Below are 13,043 nucleotides of genomic sequence, written 5' to 3'. Positions count from 1 at the left end.
CGTCCATCCCGGAGGGCGGTGGCCAGAAAGCCTCCCTTCTTTATGGCAGCAAAAACTGCCTCAGCTCCTCAGGTGCCGATGCTCTGCAGGCAGGGACCAGTGACCCCCTGGGGAGCGAGGTCTCCTCTGTGACAGAAGGAACGGCCTCGTCCCACAAGGTGAGGCGGGACCCCCGCGGGACCCCAGGCTGGATCACATGATACGTGTGCTGCCTTTGTCCTCGTCCACAGTCTCCCAGAAGCACGTCCTGTCCCAGCCCCCGAGACAGACGGGGAGGCCTGGTGGCCCTGATGGCCTGTGGCCTCACATGTCACTTACCTTTCTTGTTCTTCTCTTTGGTGACCACGGTCATTGCCATGGTGCCGGAAAGCTGGGCCTCCCCACCGTGGGGCAGGCGGGAAACCTGCACCGAGCGGAAGACGCTCTTGAGGGTGTTCTTGGAGCTGGCGTCCCTCTTGTCACCTTCCCTCCTCCGCTCCCCAGGGTGGCCCAGCCAGTAGTCCACCTGGAGGCCAATCACGTCCCCATATGGGCTGCTGGGGCTCCTGGAGAAGGGGCGACGCCGGAGAGCGGGCTCAGTTCCTGACCACAGGGCAGACGGGGTGGAGATGGCCCCGCCAGGCTCTGGGAGGGGCCGGGGGAGGCGCCCGCTAAGTGGCTCCGGGTTCCCTCCAGCCTCACAGCACTGCCTGGTGTGGGAGTGGAGAATCAGGCTGATCTGAGGACACAGCCATGAGAGGGTGAAGACCCGAGTCCGCACGAGGGAACCGAATAAAAAGTCACACGGGAACGAGGCAACGAAGGGAGAAAGTGTGTGCATGCACACGTGCGCCCACATACACAAGGACACACACACACATGCACACCCCTCATGAGCAGAGCCGGGGCAGAACCCCACCAAGCGTGGGGGAGATTAAGTGGGGCAGAGGAGGGAGCACCGCGGCGGCTCCGGAGCGGCCCCGGGGGCAGTTGGCGGAGGCCGGCCTGTGGCTTCCTCCCGTCTCTGGCGCTTCTAGCTCAGGGATAATTTTAGCTCCAAGGGGAAAAAAAGCTGATGTTTTCTTGAAAGGAGGCGCCAGACACAATAGGCTACAAAAGTCATCTGACGTCTTTCTTTCTGCCTGGATTCAGTGGTTCCATTAAAAACCCAGCTTAAACTGGATGGGAAAGGAGGTCGGGGCAAGGCTGGCCCCCAGGCCCCCAGGAAGCCTGGACCGTGAGGTCACAATGTGACCTGTGGTGGGATTTCCTCCTTTTCATGCACTTCGGCAAGTCAGCGGCAGACCCTCGATGGGAAGCGAAGGGGGAAGACAGGGCAAGGGAGGGTGAGGGCTGGGGTCTGGGCTCCGCCCTGAGAACACTTCGTATTCTGTCACTGGGGGTTCTGGAAAAGCCACTGGCCAGGGCCTACCCTCTCTGCTCCATAGGGACCATCACCAGAAGACCAGGAAGGTGAGGGTAGAAGAAAGGGAACGGGGAGGAAGAAGGAGCAGGGGCTCCTTTCAGCCCTTTCCCACCTCGAAGGCTGTTCCCTGAGCCCCGCTGTGGGACTGCCCTCCCGCCCACCCCCGCTCTGCTCAGCTCCCGGAGGCCTCCCTGCCCGCCTGGTCTAAACTTTGGATATTTGACATCCTAAAGAAATTCCCGTCCCCCTCACAGCCACCCCTCCCTGACTGTTCACAGCACTCTCTCTGTGGCTTTGGTGCTGCTGGGGCCCAGGAGCCTGGGCTCTGGAACAGGGTCCTGCCTGTGTCACTGGCCGCGGCAGCCTTTCAGTGATGGACGGACTGAGTGCCTGGAAGGAGCCGCACCCCCACGGGCCAGGCACTAATGCGCGCTCTCGCTTCCGCCTCACAGCAAGACCGACGGGGCTATTTCACCTTTACTTTCACGGTGTTGAAATGAGGCTTAGTAACTCGCCCAAGCGACAAAGATTCTTTGCTTGACCAAACTTTAGTCAGGCTCCTGCACCTCTTCCCGGGCCCACCTGTGCACTTCCTTGGAAAATCCAGTTCTTGCAAGAAGCCCCCGGCCCGCATTTCTGGTCACCCTGGATCTCTGATTAGGCTCCGCACCCTCCACCTTCCCTCAGGAGTGTCGCCAGCAAGGCTCCTGTCAGGTCCGTTTAGCCGGAATCACACCCCTCCTCACTCCCGACGTTCCTCCTGGTGATTTTCCATCCGCTGCCCCCACGCTGCTCCTGGACTGCAAACCCAGCTGCTCAAGGGTTTGGAGTCAGGTCCCGTCCCTCTCTCACTGCAAAATCCCATCGAGGTGGTCCCGACACCTACGGCGACTGTTCCCAACGTGGAGAAAGTCTCTCTTGCTTTAACAGGTGTCACTGAGTGATCTGTTCTTTAACACAAGCTAACACGGTGGACGTAACACAAACCGTGACTCAAATCCGGGTGTGTGTGACGCCCACGCCCACACTCCCTCTACCACACTGGGCAGTCCTACAACGAGACACATGCACAGCACTTTACAGGCTGCCAAGGGCCTCTCTGCCCTTTGTCTCACTCGACCTTATACCTGTGAGGCAGACAGGACAGACGGGAGCCTGCATTTGCAGAGCTGTGTGATGACCTGCTTGGCCAGCGACCTAGCTCCACTGCTCTCGTTCCCTCTCCCCGCCACCTTCCAAGCTCAGTGTCACCGTCCTACACGCTGTGGCAGCAGGGAAATCAGTCGGGCTGCTGCCCCGATGGAAGGACGTGGCAGGAAAGACAGGAACCGGCGACAGGCTTACCCCACGACGGCCAGGGCGCTGCTCATGGACGGGGAGGAAGGAGGGGTGGCCATGGCGTCTCGGCTCAGGCCTGAGCTGGAGGGCGGCGACGTGGAGGGCACAGTAAGGCTGACCACGGGTGAGTCATCACCATCGCCTGCCAGCGGGACAGACAGACACAGTTGGGCAGGGGAAGCCGTCCCGACCCTCTGGTGCCAGGGAGTCGAGGCGCCCCCGTCTCGGCTGCAGCCTGCTCCCCACTCCGCCCCGGCCACTGCCTCGCTCCGAGGCTCGAGCTCTGCCTTGGCCTGGGACCCCCTGAGTCTTCGCCTTCTGGCCTGTTTGAATAGGAAGGAGACGGCAAGCCACCACCCTCACCCTGTAGAGGCCAAGGGGCCCCAGGCTCACCTGTAGTGGAAGGAGAGTCTTCGACCAGACCCACCTTCACCACCTGGGAGGGAGAAGAGATGCCGCATTAGATCCTCCTACCAGAGCTGGACGTGCTCTGATCAGCTGGAACCAGCGGCCGCCACCGCACACTGTTGGCTCGTAGGCTTTAAGACTCTTTGCCGATCCCGAGCAGACCGGATAGTTAAAGAGATGTGAAAAAGCCCAGCTGCAAACAATGAGTCAGGGGCACAGGAGACCTGCAGCTCTTCTCTGGGGATGCAGGCAAGGCCACCTGGAGGGTGGGAAGCACTTTTGTGTCCTGATTTCATTTCTTCTAAGACCACTTGGGCAGGAGGCTGTCGTCTCATGTCAGAGAGAGGGGAGGACCGGGAGAAAGCCTCGGCAGACAGGAGCGGGGTGCGGCGGGGGCTTGGGGGGGGCGCGTGTGCTGCACCAGGCCCAGCGAACAGCTGGAACACGCTGACATGCTGGGAGCAGGCCCCTCCTTTCCAGACTTCCTGGAATCTGGAGGAACACCAATGAGGAGGGGGTCCCCAGTACCGCCGCTCCCTCCCCGCAAGGCAGTGGTGTCCATTTCAGCTCCCCAGAGAATTTTAGATTCCTCTGAGAGAATTCTGGGAAGGACAGAAGGGGGCCCTCCCGTGGCCAGCAAAGGGCACATCTAGAGACAGACCATGAAGGTCAGGGCTGGGGCCTGAGGTGACAGGTGAATCCCAGCACCCTGCAGAGGCACAGCAGGGCGGGGAGGTCATGGAAGCTGGGCCCCGGGGACGGTAGGGAGCAGGGGTCACACACGGATCAGAGCACAATGCTGCCCTTCGCTGAAATTTGTTCCCGATCCTCTACACATCCTGATTTTAATTCCCAGAAAGTAACACATCGATACCCTGAACTTCTGGACACGACTCCTCCCCCCTCACTCCTCTGGCATTGCACAAGGCTGCCAGCTCCTTTGTTTGTTTGAATTTTAAATTTTTTCTATCCCTCTGTCTTGCTGCGAGGCTGGAGTAGGCAGTGACCCCCAGCTCCATGAAGACCCCACAGCGCCACAAAGATGTGGGTCAGACTGCCAGCCTCGGCTACGGGCCACGGTCCCGGGCCTGCGGCGGGGCTGTGGGAGCAGCCCCAGTGGCTAATGGGGACTGACTGGACCAGGCAGACAGGAGGCTTTACGGAGGATCTCCCCAGGATCAGGCCTCTCCCAAGATCTCTCGAGATGCCCAGGGTCTGGGACGAACAGAGAACAGGGACAGTGGGAGCTGGGCCCCTCCCCCGCACATGCCCCATCTCCCCTAGAAGCTGGGAGGATCCTCGGGGAGACTGTAGGAAAAGATACCAGCTGGTCTGGAAGAGAAACTCAATCGTCTTGCAAATGGAAATCAGAGTTCCCAGCCACGCGTCTGTGTCGTGCTTTGGCCCCGGCAGGGCGTTGGCTCTGTCCCCTCTGCGCTCCCTCTCTCGGTCGGTCTCTGCCTTGTGGCCTAGGCCTTTGTGCAGCAAAGGCCGGTACCACCTGACACCAAAGACACCCAAGAGGTTTTCCTTTTATGTTCAAGATCCGCTCGTGTAGAGACTCTGCCTTGACTAAGCAGGAGGAGGAAAGAGCCTCTTCCGCTTGGTGTCCACACGACTCTGAAGGCTACCGACTCCTCGGACTTCTACGAGTATCATCTATCGTTATCCTCGAGGCAGCTTTCTGTTCCCTGGAGCCTGTAGAACCAATGCCCTGGACATCACTCCCTAGGCCACGGCGCCAAGTTCAGCGCCTGGTGTAATAAACATGAGATAGCCGTGGTGAGCTGGGGACGGCCCCTGATCGGGAAAGGACACTGCAAGGAACAGCTCGGTGCCTGTCCCAGCCTGGGGCTCCCTCACCTCGGCACTGCTGACGCTCGGGGCTGGATCACTCTCTGTCGGGGGCCTGTCCTGTGCCCTGCAGGATGGTTAGCACGTCCCTGGGCTCCACCCATGAGATGCCGGTACCACCCCCATCCCCAGCTGTGACAGCCAAACTTGTCTCCAGACCAGACACTGCCAGATGTCCCCTGGGGGCAAAATCGCCTCCGGATGGGAACCGCTGTCTAGATGAGTCGTGTGTGTGTGTGTGTGTGTGTGTGTGTGTGTGTGTGTGTGCGCACGCGCACGTGTGCACGTGCAGGACAGGAAGGCCAGGAGAAGGGGTGGGTGGGGTACGTAGAACAGGGGAGTTGTACTCACGCCAATGAAGGGGATAAACTTCTGATACGAGTCTTCATCAGGGCTGTTGGGAGAGATAGGAAAGCTTTACAGTTGGGGGGTGAGACTTCGTGGAGAGATGGGGACACAAGCTTTCCATGTTTTACTGTGGCTTTAAGGGAGTCCAGACACTACACAGCATCTTCCCACGGCGCCTCAGGATGGCGCGAGGAGCCACCAAATGGAGGCAGAAGCTCCGATTCTGCACACTCTACCACTGCTCCCGGGTCTGTACTGAGGGGCGCCCACACGGGTGGGGAGGCCCAGGCAAGGAAGGGAACGCCTTGGGGGGAGGCAGCAAAAAACACTCTCATATCCTCTTGAGTTCTTACCAAGGGAAATGGGGTGGGGAGAAGGAAAGTATGAAAAAGCAAAGGAGACCTAAGATTTATCTAGCCCACCCAACCTGTTTTTAAGAAACCCCTCGGTCAACTTACAACTTGTGCCTGCAGGTCAGCATGGCTTCCGCCACAGGCAGCTGGTGCGTCACGCCCGCGCCGCTGACGTACTGCATCACCCGCCCAACCACGTCCAGGTGCTCTGCAGAGAAGTCAAGAGACAAACGCCGACATTTCAGCAAGTGAGCCCGAAAACCCTCTCCGAGAGCCCCCTTCCTGCGTCCCACCAGAAGACCCCAGGAGTTGAGGCAGAGAAAGGGCTCTGAAGACCCACTGGCTTGAATCTAACGAATCATGGAGCAAAGAGCCGTCCTCCCATCCGATCTGCGTGCTGTCCTCCCCAGCCTGCCCCTCCCAGGCTTGGCTCGCCCCCGCCTCCGTCTCTGCTTGCAGCAACCTTGGAACCACTGCAGCAGCCTGCCCTCCCCATCCAACGTCTGCCCGGCACTCCCTGCAAGGCCTGTGGGAGCACTGACCACCTCCCGGCCCCGCAGAGCCCAAGCTTGCGCGCCCATTCCTGCCACCTTTCCTCTGTCTTTCAGGAGCGTTATTCATATTCCCTGCCACCCTCACAGCCCTCGTTTCCAGCTGTGCAGAGCAAATAGCAGAGACTAAACACATCCAGAGTGGAAGGGCTGCGCTTAATGGGCCTCCTTTTAATAAGTACTGAAAAAAACGAACACGCCACAGGGAGGAGAAGCGGCACGCCCCTCGCCCCTGGCTCTCCAGAAATCAGGCCACATTCTATCTTGGTCCCTTACGAGGGGCCGTTACCTGACACCGGGGGCTCTGAGCGGTTGAACAGATCTCTCCAGCCAGAATCAAGGAAGATACTGCTATACCTACTGTCGACGGAGCCCAGGTACTTGGCCACCGGGTGAGAACCTGGTAGGTGGAAACCAGACAAGGAGAGCTGGTGAGGGGGTGAATGATGGCCCAGCCTTCGGTCTCCCTGCCCGTCACTTCCTGGGACCCAGCGCCACCACCCCGCTTCAGGAGTGGGCCCTGCTGAGCCTTTACCGAGGGGAATGATGAGAAAGCGCATGTAGCCCAGCCAGTCGGAGGTCTTGCTGGCCAGCGACTTGACGAAGAAGCGGAGGATGGAGCTCAGGTAGCTCTGGCCGCCCACCGCTGCCACCTTCACCGGCCTCGGCATGGAGGAGTTGCAGTTGCAGCTGGGAAGCAAGGGGAAAGGCACGGCTAGGTCAGGTGGGCCTGCGTCCGGCTCAGAGGAAGGCCCCAAGCTCAGACTTCACTTGATCTCAACAGCCCACGGGGAAAAGCAAACCAATAAACAAAATAATACAGGGAGAGGCAATAAACCACAGCGCTTTTGCAAACAGAGAGAAACCCAGGATCAGAGAGGACAGGGAATTGTCTAGAAGGAAGGCAGAACTGGCTGAGGCTCACGGGGAGACAACTCAGCAGCACCCTGGGGTTGGCGGTGGGCATGAGCCCAGACACCCGGGAAAGCCCGCAGCTCTTTCCCACGGAGCGAAGGCCCCGACTCTGGGTAGTCGGAGGGACGGGAGTAAAAGGTCTTGTAAAACCCTGGGCTCTCTCTGCCCGGCCTTCTTCGTCATGGGCTTAAGAAGAGGACGAGGCAACTCAAGGTGTGGCAGGAGACCAGGTGGGGAGGCAGGTGGGCAGGAAGGTGACATTTTTACCCCAACCCTCTGGGGCCAGCAGGGCATCAGAACACCACGGTCTGACGCTGCCCAACCAGGTACCAATTACGAATTCTTGGTCTGATAAGGCCAGGAGGTCCTCTCACTGCTTAGAAATCAGGGTGGGAGGATGAGGTCAGAGGGAACCCCAAAGGGCAGGAGAAGAGCCGAGCCCTTACTAGCGCTGGATACGGGTGAGCAGGGCGGACAGCACGGCCTGGACCTCCACCGTGGAGCACGTGCACACGACGGGCTTCCGCTGGTCCTGGAGCAGCTCTGCCACGTACTGCGTGGGGTGGGGGAGGGAAAGGAGCAGGGACACAGGTGAGGCCACGCAGCAGGGGCACTGCCTCCCCACAGGCCAAGAGGGCAGCAAGGCCCAGACCGAGCTGCAGGGCCCCATCCTCTGTCGTTCAGATCACAGCCGGGCAAAGGTCAGGCTTCCGGCAGCCAGCGAGGAGAAGGTGGGGCCGGACCCCACGTAGATGGGCTCATACGGAAATGTGGGAAGACCTAGGGCACATTAGATTCTAACGCGGCCTCTGTCGCCCACACGCTAGGTGGCCCCGGGATCTAACCGGGTGGACGACGGGAGCGGGAGGGACAGGGGCCACTGTTGCCATGCCCCTGCTGAGCGGACTTTGTGGAAACCAGGGCGCCTCTGGCATCTCACAGCCCTTGGTGCTCCTCGAGGCACCTCCCTTCCAGTATGCTGCCTGAGACGCAGGGCCAGGAAGGCGGGCATGACAGGTGATACTGCCGTGTTTTTAAAGCTGAGGAAACCGAGGTACGGAAAATTGGTGATTTAAGCCCCACAGGTGGGAAGACGATGGGACTGGGACTAGAGTCCAGAACTGTGGGCTAAGTTCGGGGCAGGGGGGCCTGAGAAAGGGGGGTGATTTCCTATTTCCCCACACCTTGCCTTTCAAATCTGTCTCTCGCTCCCCAGAATCTCTCCTCCACAGCCCTGCGACCTTCGATACTTTACCTGGCCCTGCCAATCAGCGGTGCTCACAAGGATGACGTTTTCCGGGAGGGCTGCATCCGACACCAGGATCTGATTCAGTTGGTCATATACCACCTTTCTTGGAATCTACAAGGACAAAAGCGTCTGTTGGGCAGTCCCCAGGGAGCTTGAGGGGAAGGCTGAGAATTCCTGGGGCAGGGGTGTTCAGAGAACAGCTACCAGGGACTTGTGCGGGAGACCCGGTATCCCACCGGCCAGAGCATAAGGGGAAGGAAGGAGGGGGATCAGGAACAAGCAAAGCGAGGCCTCAGAACACAGGCTGGTGCGCCAGGGGCACAGCTGGCCGTCCTGCCAGAGCAGGAAGGGCCCCGAAGGGTAATGAAGCAGGGCAGCAGGAGAGGAGGAGGAAGACGACAGCAAGCAGGCGCTCACAGGATGGAAAACGAGGGCAACGCCGGGGAGAGAACTAATGAGAGCAGCAAGGAGGCTGTGTGGGGAGCTCCCCCGGCACAGCGAACAAAGGTATTTCAGGAACAGTGATTAACAAGAAGGACAATACCTCGCCCCAGGCACCAGGCTATTCTAGTCCCGGGTTCATTTTCAGGGTTCATTTTCAGCTATAAGAGCGTCAGCTCAGAAAGCCACATGGACACAAACTTCCCTTCCAATGATAGGTAGCAGGGAAACGAACAGGCCTGCTGTTGACCTCAGGAGAGCAGGAGGTCTGTCGGGGGAGAATCCTTCCCCCGGAGACTGACCTTCAGAGGGAACAGGACTCCCGAGGGCCAGTTCCTTCTGTGCCTGCCCCAGCCACTCTTAGGTCTTTCAATCAAAACTTTTTTTTTTTTTTTTTTTGGCGGTACGCGGGCCTCTCACCGCTGCGGCCTCTCCCGCTGCGGAGCACAGGCTCCAGACGCGCAGGCTCAGCGGCCATAGCTCACGGGCCCAGCCGCTCCGCGGCATGTGGGATCTTCCCGAACCGGGGCACGAACCCGTGTCACCTGCATCGGCAGGCGGACTCTCAACCACTGCGCCACCAGGGAAGCCCTCAATCAAAACATTTTAATACTGTTGACGTGCCAGCTTGAAACCACTCTAATTGGCCCACAGCAGCACTAAGGGTATCAGAGCTCAGAGCAGACGTCCCGTGAGAGCCGATGGCTGCTGTCCCTAGAACCACTGTCCCCGCACAGTCTCCACTAAGGTCTGATGGGGGCAGAACGAGCCAGAGTCTCCTGCTCCGTCCCCGGCTCCCCACCAATTCCTCAGCAGTAGCAATAACAAGCATGCTAGACGTCCCCCTTTAGGTCTGCCTTCAAGACTTTATTCAGAGCCGTTCAAAGTACTCCCCGCTCCTCTTCACCCAACCGCCCAAGGAGACAACGGAACAGAGACCAAGGTCCAGGGGCGCCCGACAGGCCAGGGTACCTGCGTGCTGTGGCCCAGGTCTGGGGACCGCTCGCTGTCGGAGCTGTTGGTTCTCTCGCTCAGGGGCTTGGAGAGCTGCCGCTCCTTCAGGGGAGTGCCCCTCTTCTGCCGGGGGGTGTGAACCCCATCCATTTTGCTGCCACAGACGTGGAAGGAGGCGGTTAAACAGCCCCCTGGCCCAGAGCCATGGCCTGCCCCCGCTTCCTGAGGCCCCTCCTGCTGGGCTTCCCTCGCTCTACCCGACGCTTTAGGAGCTTCTTCCAACCCTGAGTACCTGGGAGAGGCAGAGCCCTGGAGGTCCGTTTTACTGGACTTCATCGGAGTTTTGACTTTCTCTGGCACAACCAGACTTGCGCTCACGTCTCCAAACATGTCCTGGTCAGTGATTTCCTGCCACGGAGGAAAGGAAGCAGTGAGGGTTACTTCCCCTTTGTGACCATGGGAGCCTCGTGGTTCCTGCCAGGGCCCATGACCGTCACAAGAAAGTCAGTCCCTTGCTCTCTTTTCCGGGAAGCACAGGGTTCTACAACTCCTTCCCCACCCGACGAGGACACCGTGACTGTTTAATTTAGCTGAGTGCACCCGCTGTACCAGGCACCATCTCCTGCTATTCAATCTGTACCCTACATTTATGAACTGACAGCCCACAAACCTGGGCTGATGATCTAGCTTCTCTAGGTGGGAAGGAGAGTGTTTCACTCAGGAAGTGACATGACTGGAACTTCATTTAAAAAATAAAAATTTATTTATTTATTTTTGGCCGCGTTGGGTCTTCGCTGCTGCGCGCGGGCTTTCTGTAGTTGCAGCGAGCGGGGGCTACTCTTCATTGCGGTGCGCGGGCTTCTCATTGTGGTGGCTTCTCTTGTTGCGGAGCACGGGCTCTAGGCGCGCGGGCTTCAGTAGTTGTGGCACACGGGGCTTAGTTGCTCCGCGGCGTGTGGGATCTTCCCGGACCAGGGCTCGAACCTGTGTCCCTTGCATTGGCAGGAGGATTCTCAACCACTGCGCCACCAGGGAAGCCCCTGGAACTTCATTTTGAAACGACCGCTGTGCAGTATGGGCCAAAGTGGAAGATGGGTTACTCGGATTATGGGTGAACTACAGTAATGTTGAATCCAATCTAAGGTTTTGTCAGACACCAGATCCTTAATGCAGCATTATTTACTGTAGGAAACATAAGCCTGAAACAATTCCTCCTCGGCCTCCATTCAGCTAGCAGCTCCCCCCGTAAGGCGGATGTGCAGCACACCCCCAGATGGTATTCGGTCGAGTTCTCTGTTCCCTCCCATCTGCTGGGCCCGGCCTCCAGCCCCACCGGCTGAACTGTGGCAGAACCTGCGGGCCCAGCTCAGACGCCCTACCCCCAGGTGAATGGCTCTGTCCTTCCCGGGCCCCACAGAGCCTCTGCGCCAGGTGTGCCCCGGCTGGCTTTCCTCCCGGAGGTGGATCCACGGTGTTCTCATTTTTGCACCTTCAGTGCTCAACACGTGTATGTGTGTGGAATTTCAACCTGTGTGTAATTAAATTGGGCAGCCCAGCCGATCCACCCCACGCGCCCCTGAGCAGCTCCAGCATCTCTTAGCGGAAGGAGCTGACTAGTAATCACTTGGAGACTTAATGCTGTGGGCTGTCTGGCCATTGTAAAAGCAACCTGGAGGCAGGGATGGTTTTTCGGGGGAAGATACTGGTCATCGTATCTGAGCAGTAAACGAGGGTGACAGATAGTGAGAAATTATCTAAATTAGCACTTGATCAGATCTAACTAAAGGGCAGAATGGGGACACTTCTAGTTTGCTAGTTTGGGGAACAGCGTTATATTCCACGGGTAAGGATGCTGGGAGGAAGGGCACGCAGGACATTCACAAGTCCACAGAGTTAAGCCAAAGTTTCAGGGTGGTCGTCAGGATCTTTCTGCCTTTGTTTCTAAAGGTACCAAAGACTATTTTAAACAGCTGAAACAGGAGCCCAAACCATACATACCAGAGTGTCTGTTTCAGTCAAGCTGTCATCTTGATTTTTAATCCAAGCAGATTTGACTTTTTCTAAAGCAGCCAATTCCATCTGCAAAAATTATAATAATTAGTCATCATCAATCCAAATAACCACCACTCTAACCTGTTTTCTAGGTCCCTTGGAAGCTTAAAATACTCTCACTTAATCTGAAGACCTCATAAAATCTTTGGGACTTTCATCTTACTAGGAGCATATTTTTGTGAAAACTGAGCTTCGGAAAGGTCAGTTATTTTGCGATCATTAAATTAATAACAGCGAAATGCGGAACCCAGAAATTCTGACTCTCACAAGATGTCACCAGGAAAGAGAAGCTCAACGTTCAGATGGCATGGCTGTGGGATCTGTCAGTCTTAACCCTGGATTCGGTAAACACTCTTGCCCAGGAGGGGCACACAGGGCCTCTTCTGCTGTCAGAGTTGCTCAGAAGAAAGGGGAATCTCAGAGTTCACGTCTTTGATTTCGAGACTAAAGACATCCATGGTAGCCAAATGCTTTTTGCTTGGTAGAAACATCTGGAAAACCCTCAAACAGAATATACTAAGCCATTTAGGTGTGAAATAATTCTCCCTTTGTTCCCAACTTCTATTGGCATTTCTCATAAATATTAAAAAAGGACTTTGCAAATACAGATACATAACCAGATTTTTCACATTTGCTAATGCTGCTTCTGGCTGTGCAGACACCAATGTCAAAATCATAAGCAGTTGCGGGTTGTGGATCTTAGCTATGGGGAAGGTCCTGGCCTCAGTGGGTCTCTGGTTCTTGTGGGGAACCAGGGAATCAGAAAGGATCAAGGATATCCCACCTCCTCCCAATGACCCAAAGCCTTTTCTCTGAGTAAATAACAGAGTACAGAGAAATGGCCTAATAAGCTCAAGGGGCCACTCAGCAAACCAATGAACAAGGACCACAAAAGTAGGCCCACACCATACGCTAAGCCAGGGTTTCTCCACGTGGGCACCGCCGACATCTGGGGCGGGTCTTTCTTTGCTCAGGGGCATCTTGTGCAGGATTTGAGCTGCATCCCTGCCTCCACCCACTAGATGCCAGGAACAGCCCCTTATCCCCTATCACCCCCGCTGTGAGAACCCAAAATGTCTCTAGTCCTCGCCAAATGTCCCTTGGGAGGCAAAATCACCGTGGGTTGAGGACCACTGCTCTGAGCCATCTGCCAAACTAACCTAACACACTTTATC

General features: G+C 57.4%; 1 protein-coding gene across 2 annotated transcripts in view; it reads right to left on the bottom strand.

The window, feature by feature from the left end:
- Positions 1-13,043, bottom strand: part of PACS1 (phosphofurin acidic cluster sorting protein 1) — a 140,061-nt gene that overhangs the window by 2,638 nt on the left and 124,380 nt on the right. The window contains exons 11-22 of one of the 2 annotated variants that reach the window (XM_060019297.1): positions 11,815-11,895; positions 10,109-10,224; positions 9,835-9,970; positions 8,428-8,532; positions 7,619-7,725; positions 6,793-6,947; positions 6,547-6,657; positions 5,812-5,914; positions 5,357-5,399; positions 3,137-3,179; positions 2,750-2,885; positions 319-545 (exon numbers count right to left, since the gene is read on the bottom strand). In XM_060019297.1, the coding sequence (XP_059875280.1) occupies positions 319-545; positions 2,750-2,885; positions 3,137-3,179; positions 5,357-5,399; positions 5,812-5,914; positions 6,547-6,657; positions 6,793-6,947; positions 7,619-7,725; positions 8,428-8,532; positions 9,835-9,970; positions 10,109-10,224; positions 11,815-11,895 (1,363 nt within the window). The remainder of the gene's footprint in view (positions 1-318; positions 546-2,749; positions 2,886-3,136; positions 3,180-5,356; positions 5,400-5,811; positions 5,915-6,546; positions 6,658-6,792; positions 6,948-7,618; positions 7,726-8,427; positions 8,533-9,834; positions 9,971-10,108; positions 10,225-11,814; positions 11,896-13,043) is intronic. The other variant, XM_060019298.1, reaches the window with a different exon arrangement.

This window comes from Delphinus delphis, chromosome 8, assembly GCF_949987515.2.
Source record: "Delphinus delphis chromosome 8, mDelDel1.2, whole genome shotgun sequence".
NCBI lineage: Eukaryota > Metazoa > Chordata > Mammalia > Artiodactyla > Delphinidae > Delphinus > Delphinus delphis.
This window is presented reverse-complemented; position numbering and strand designations above follow the sequence as displayed.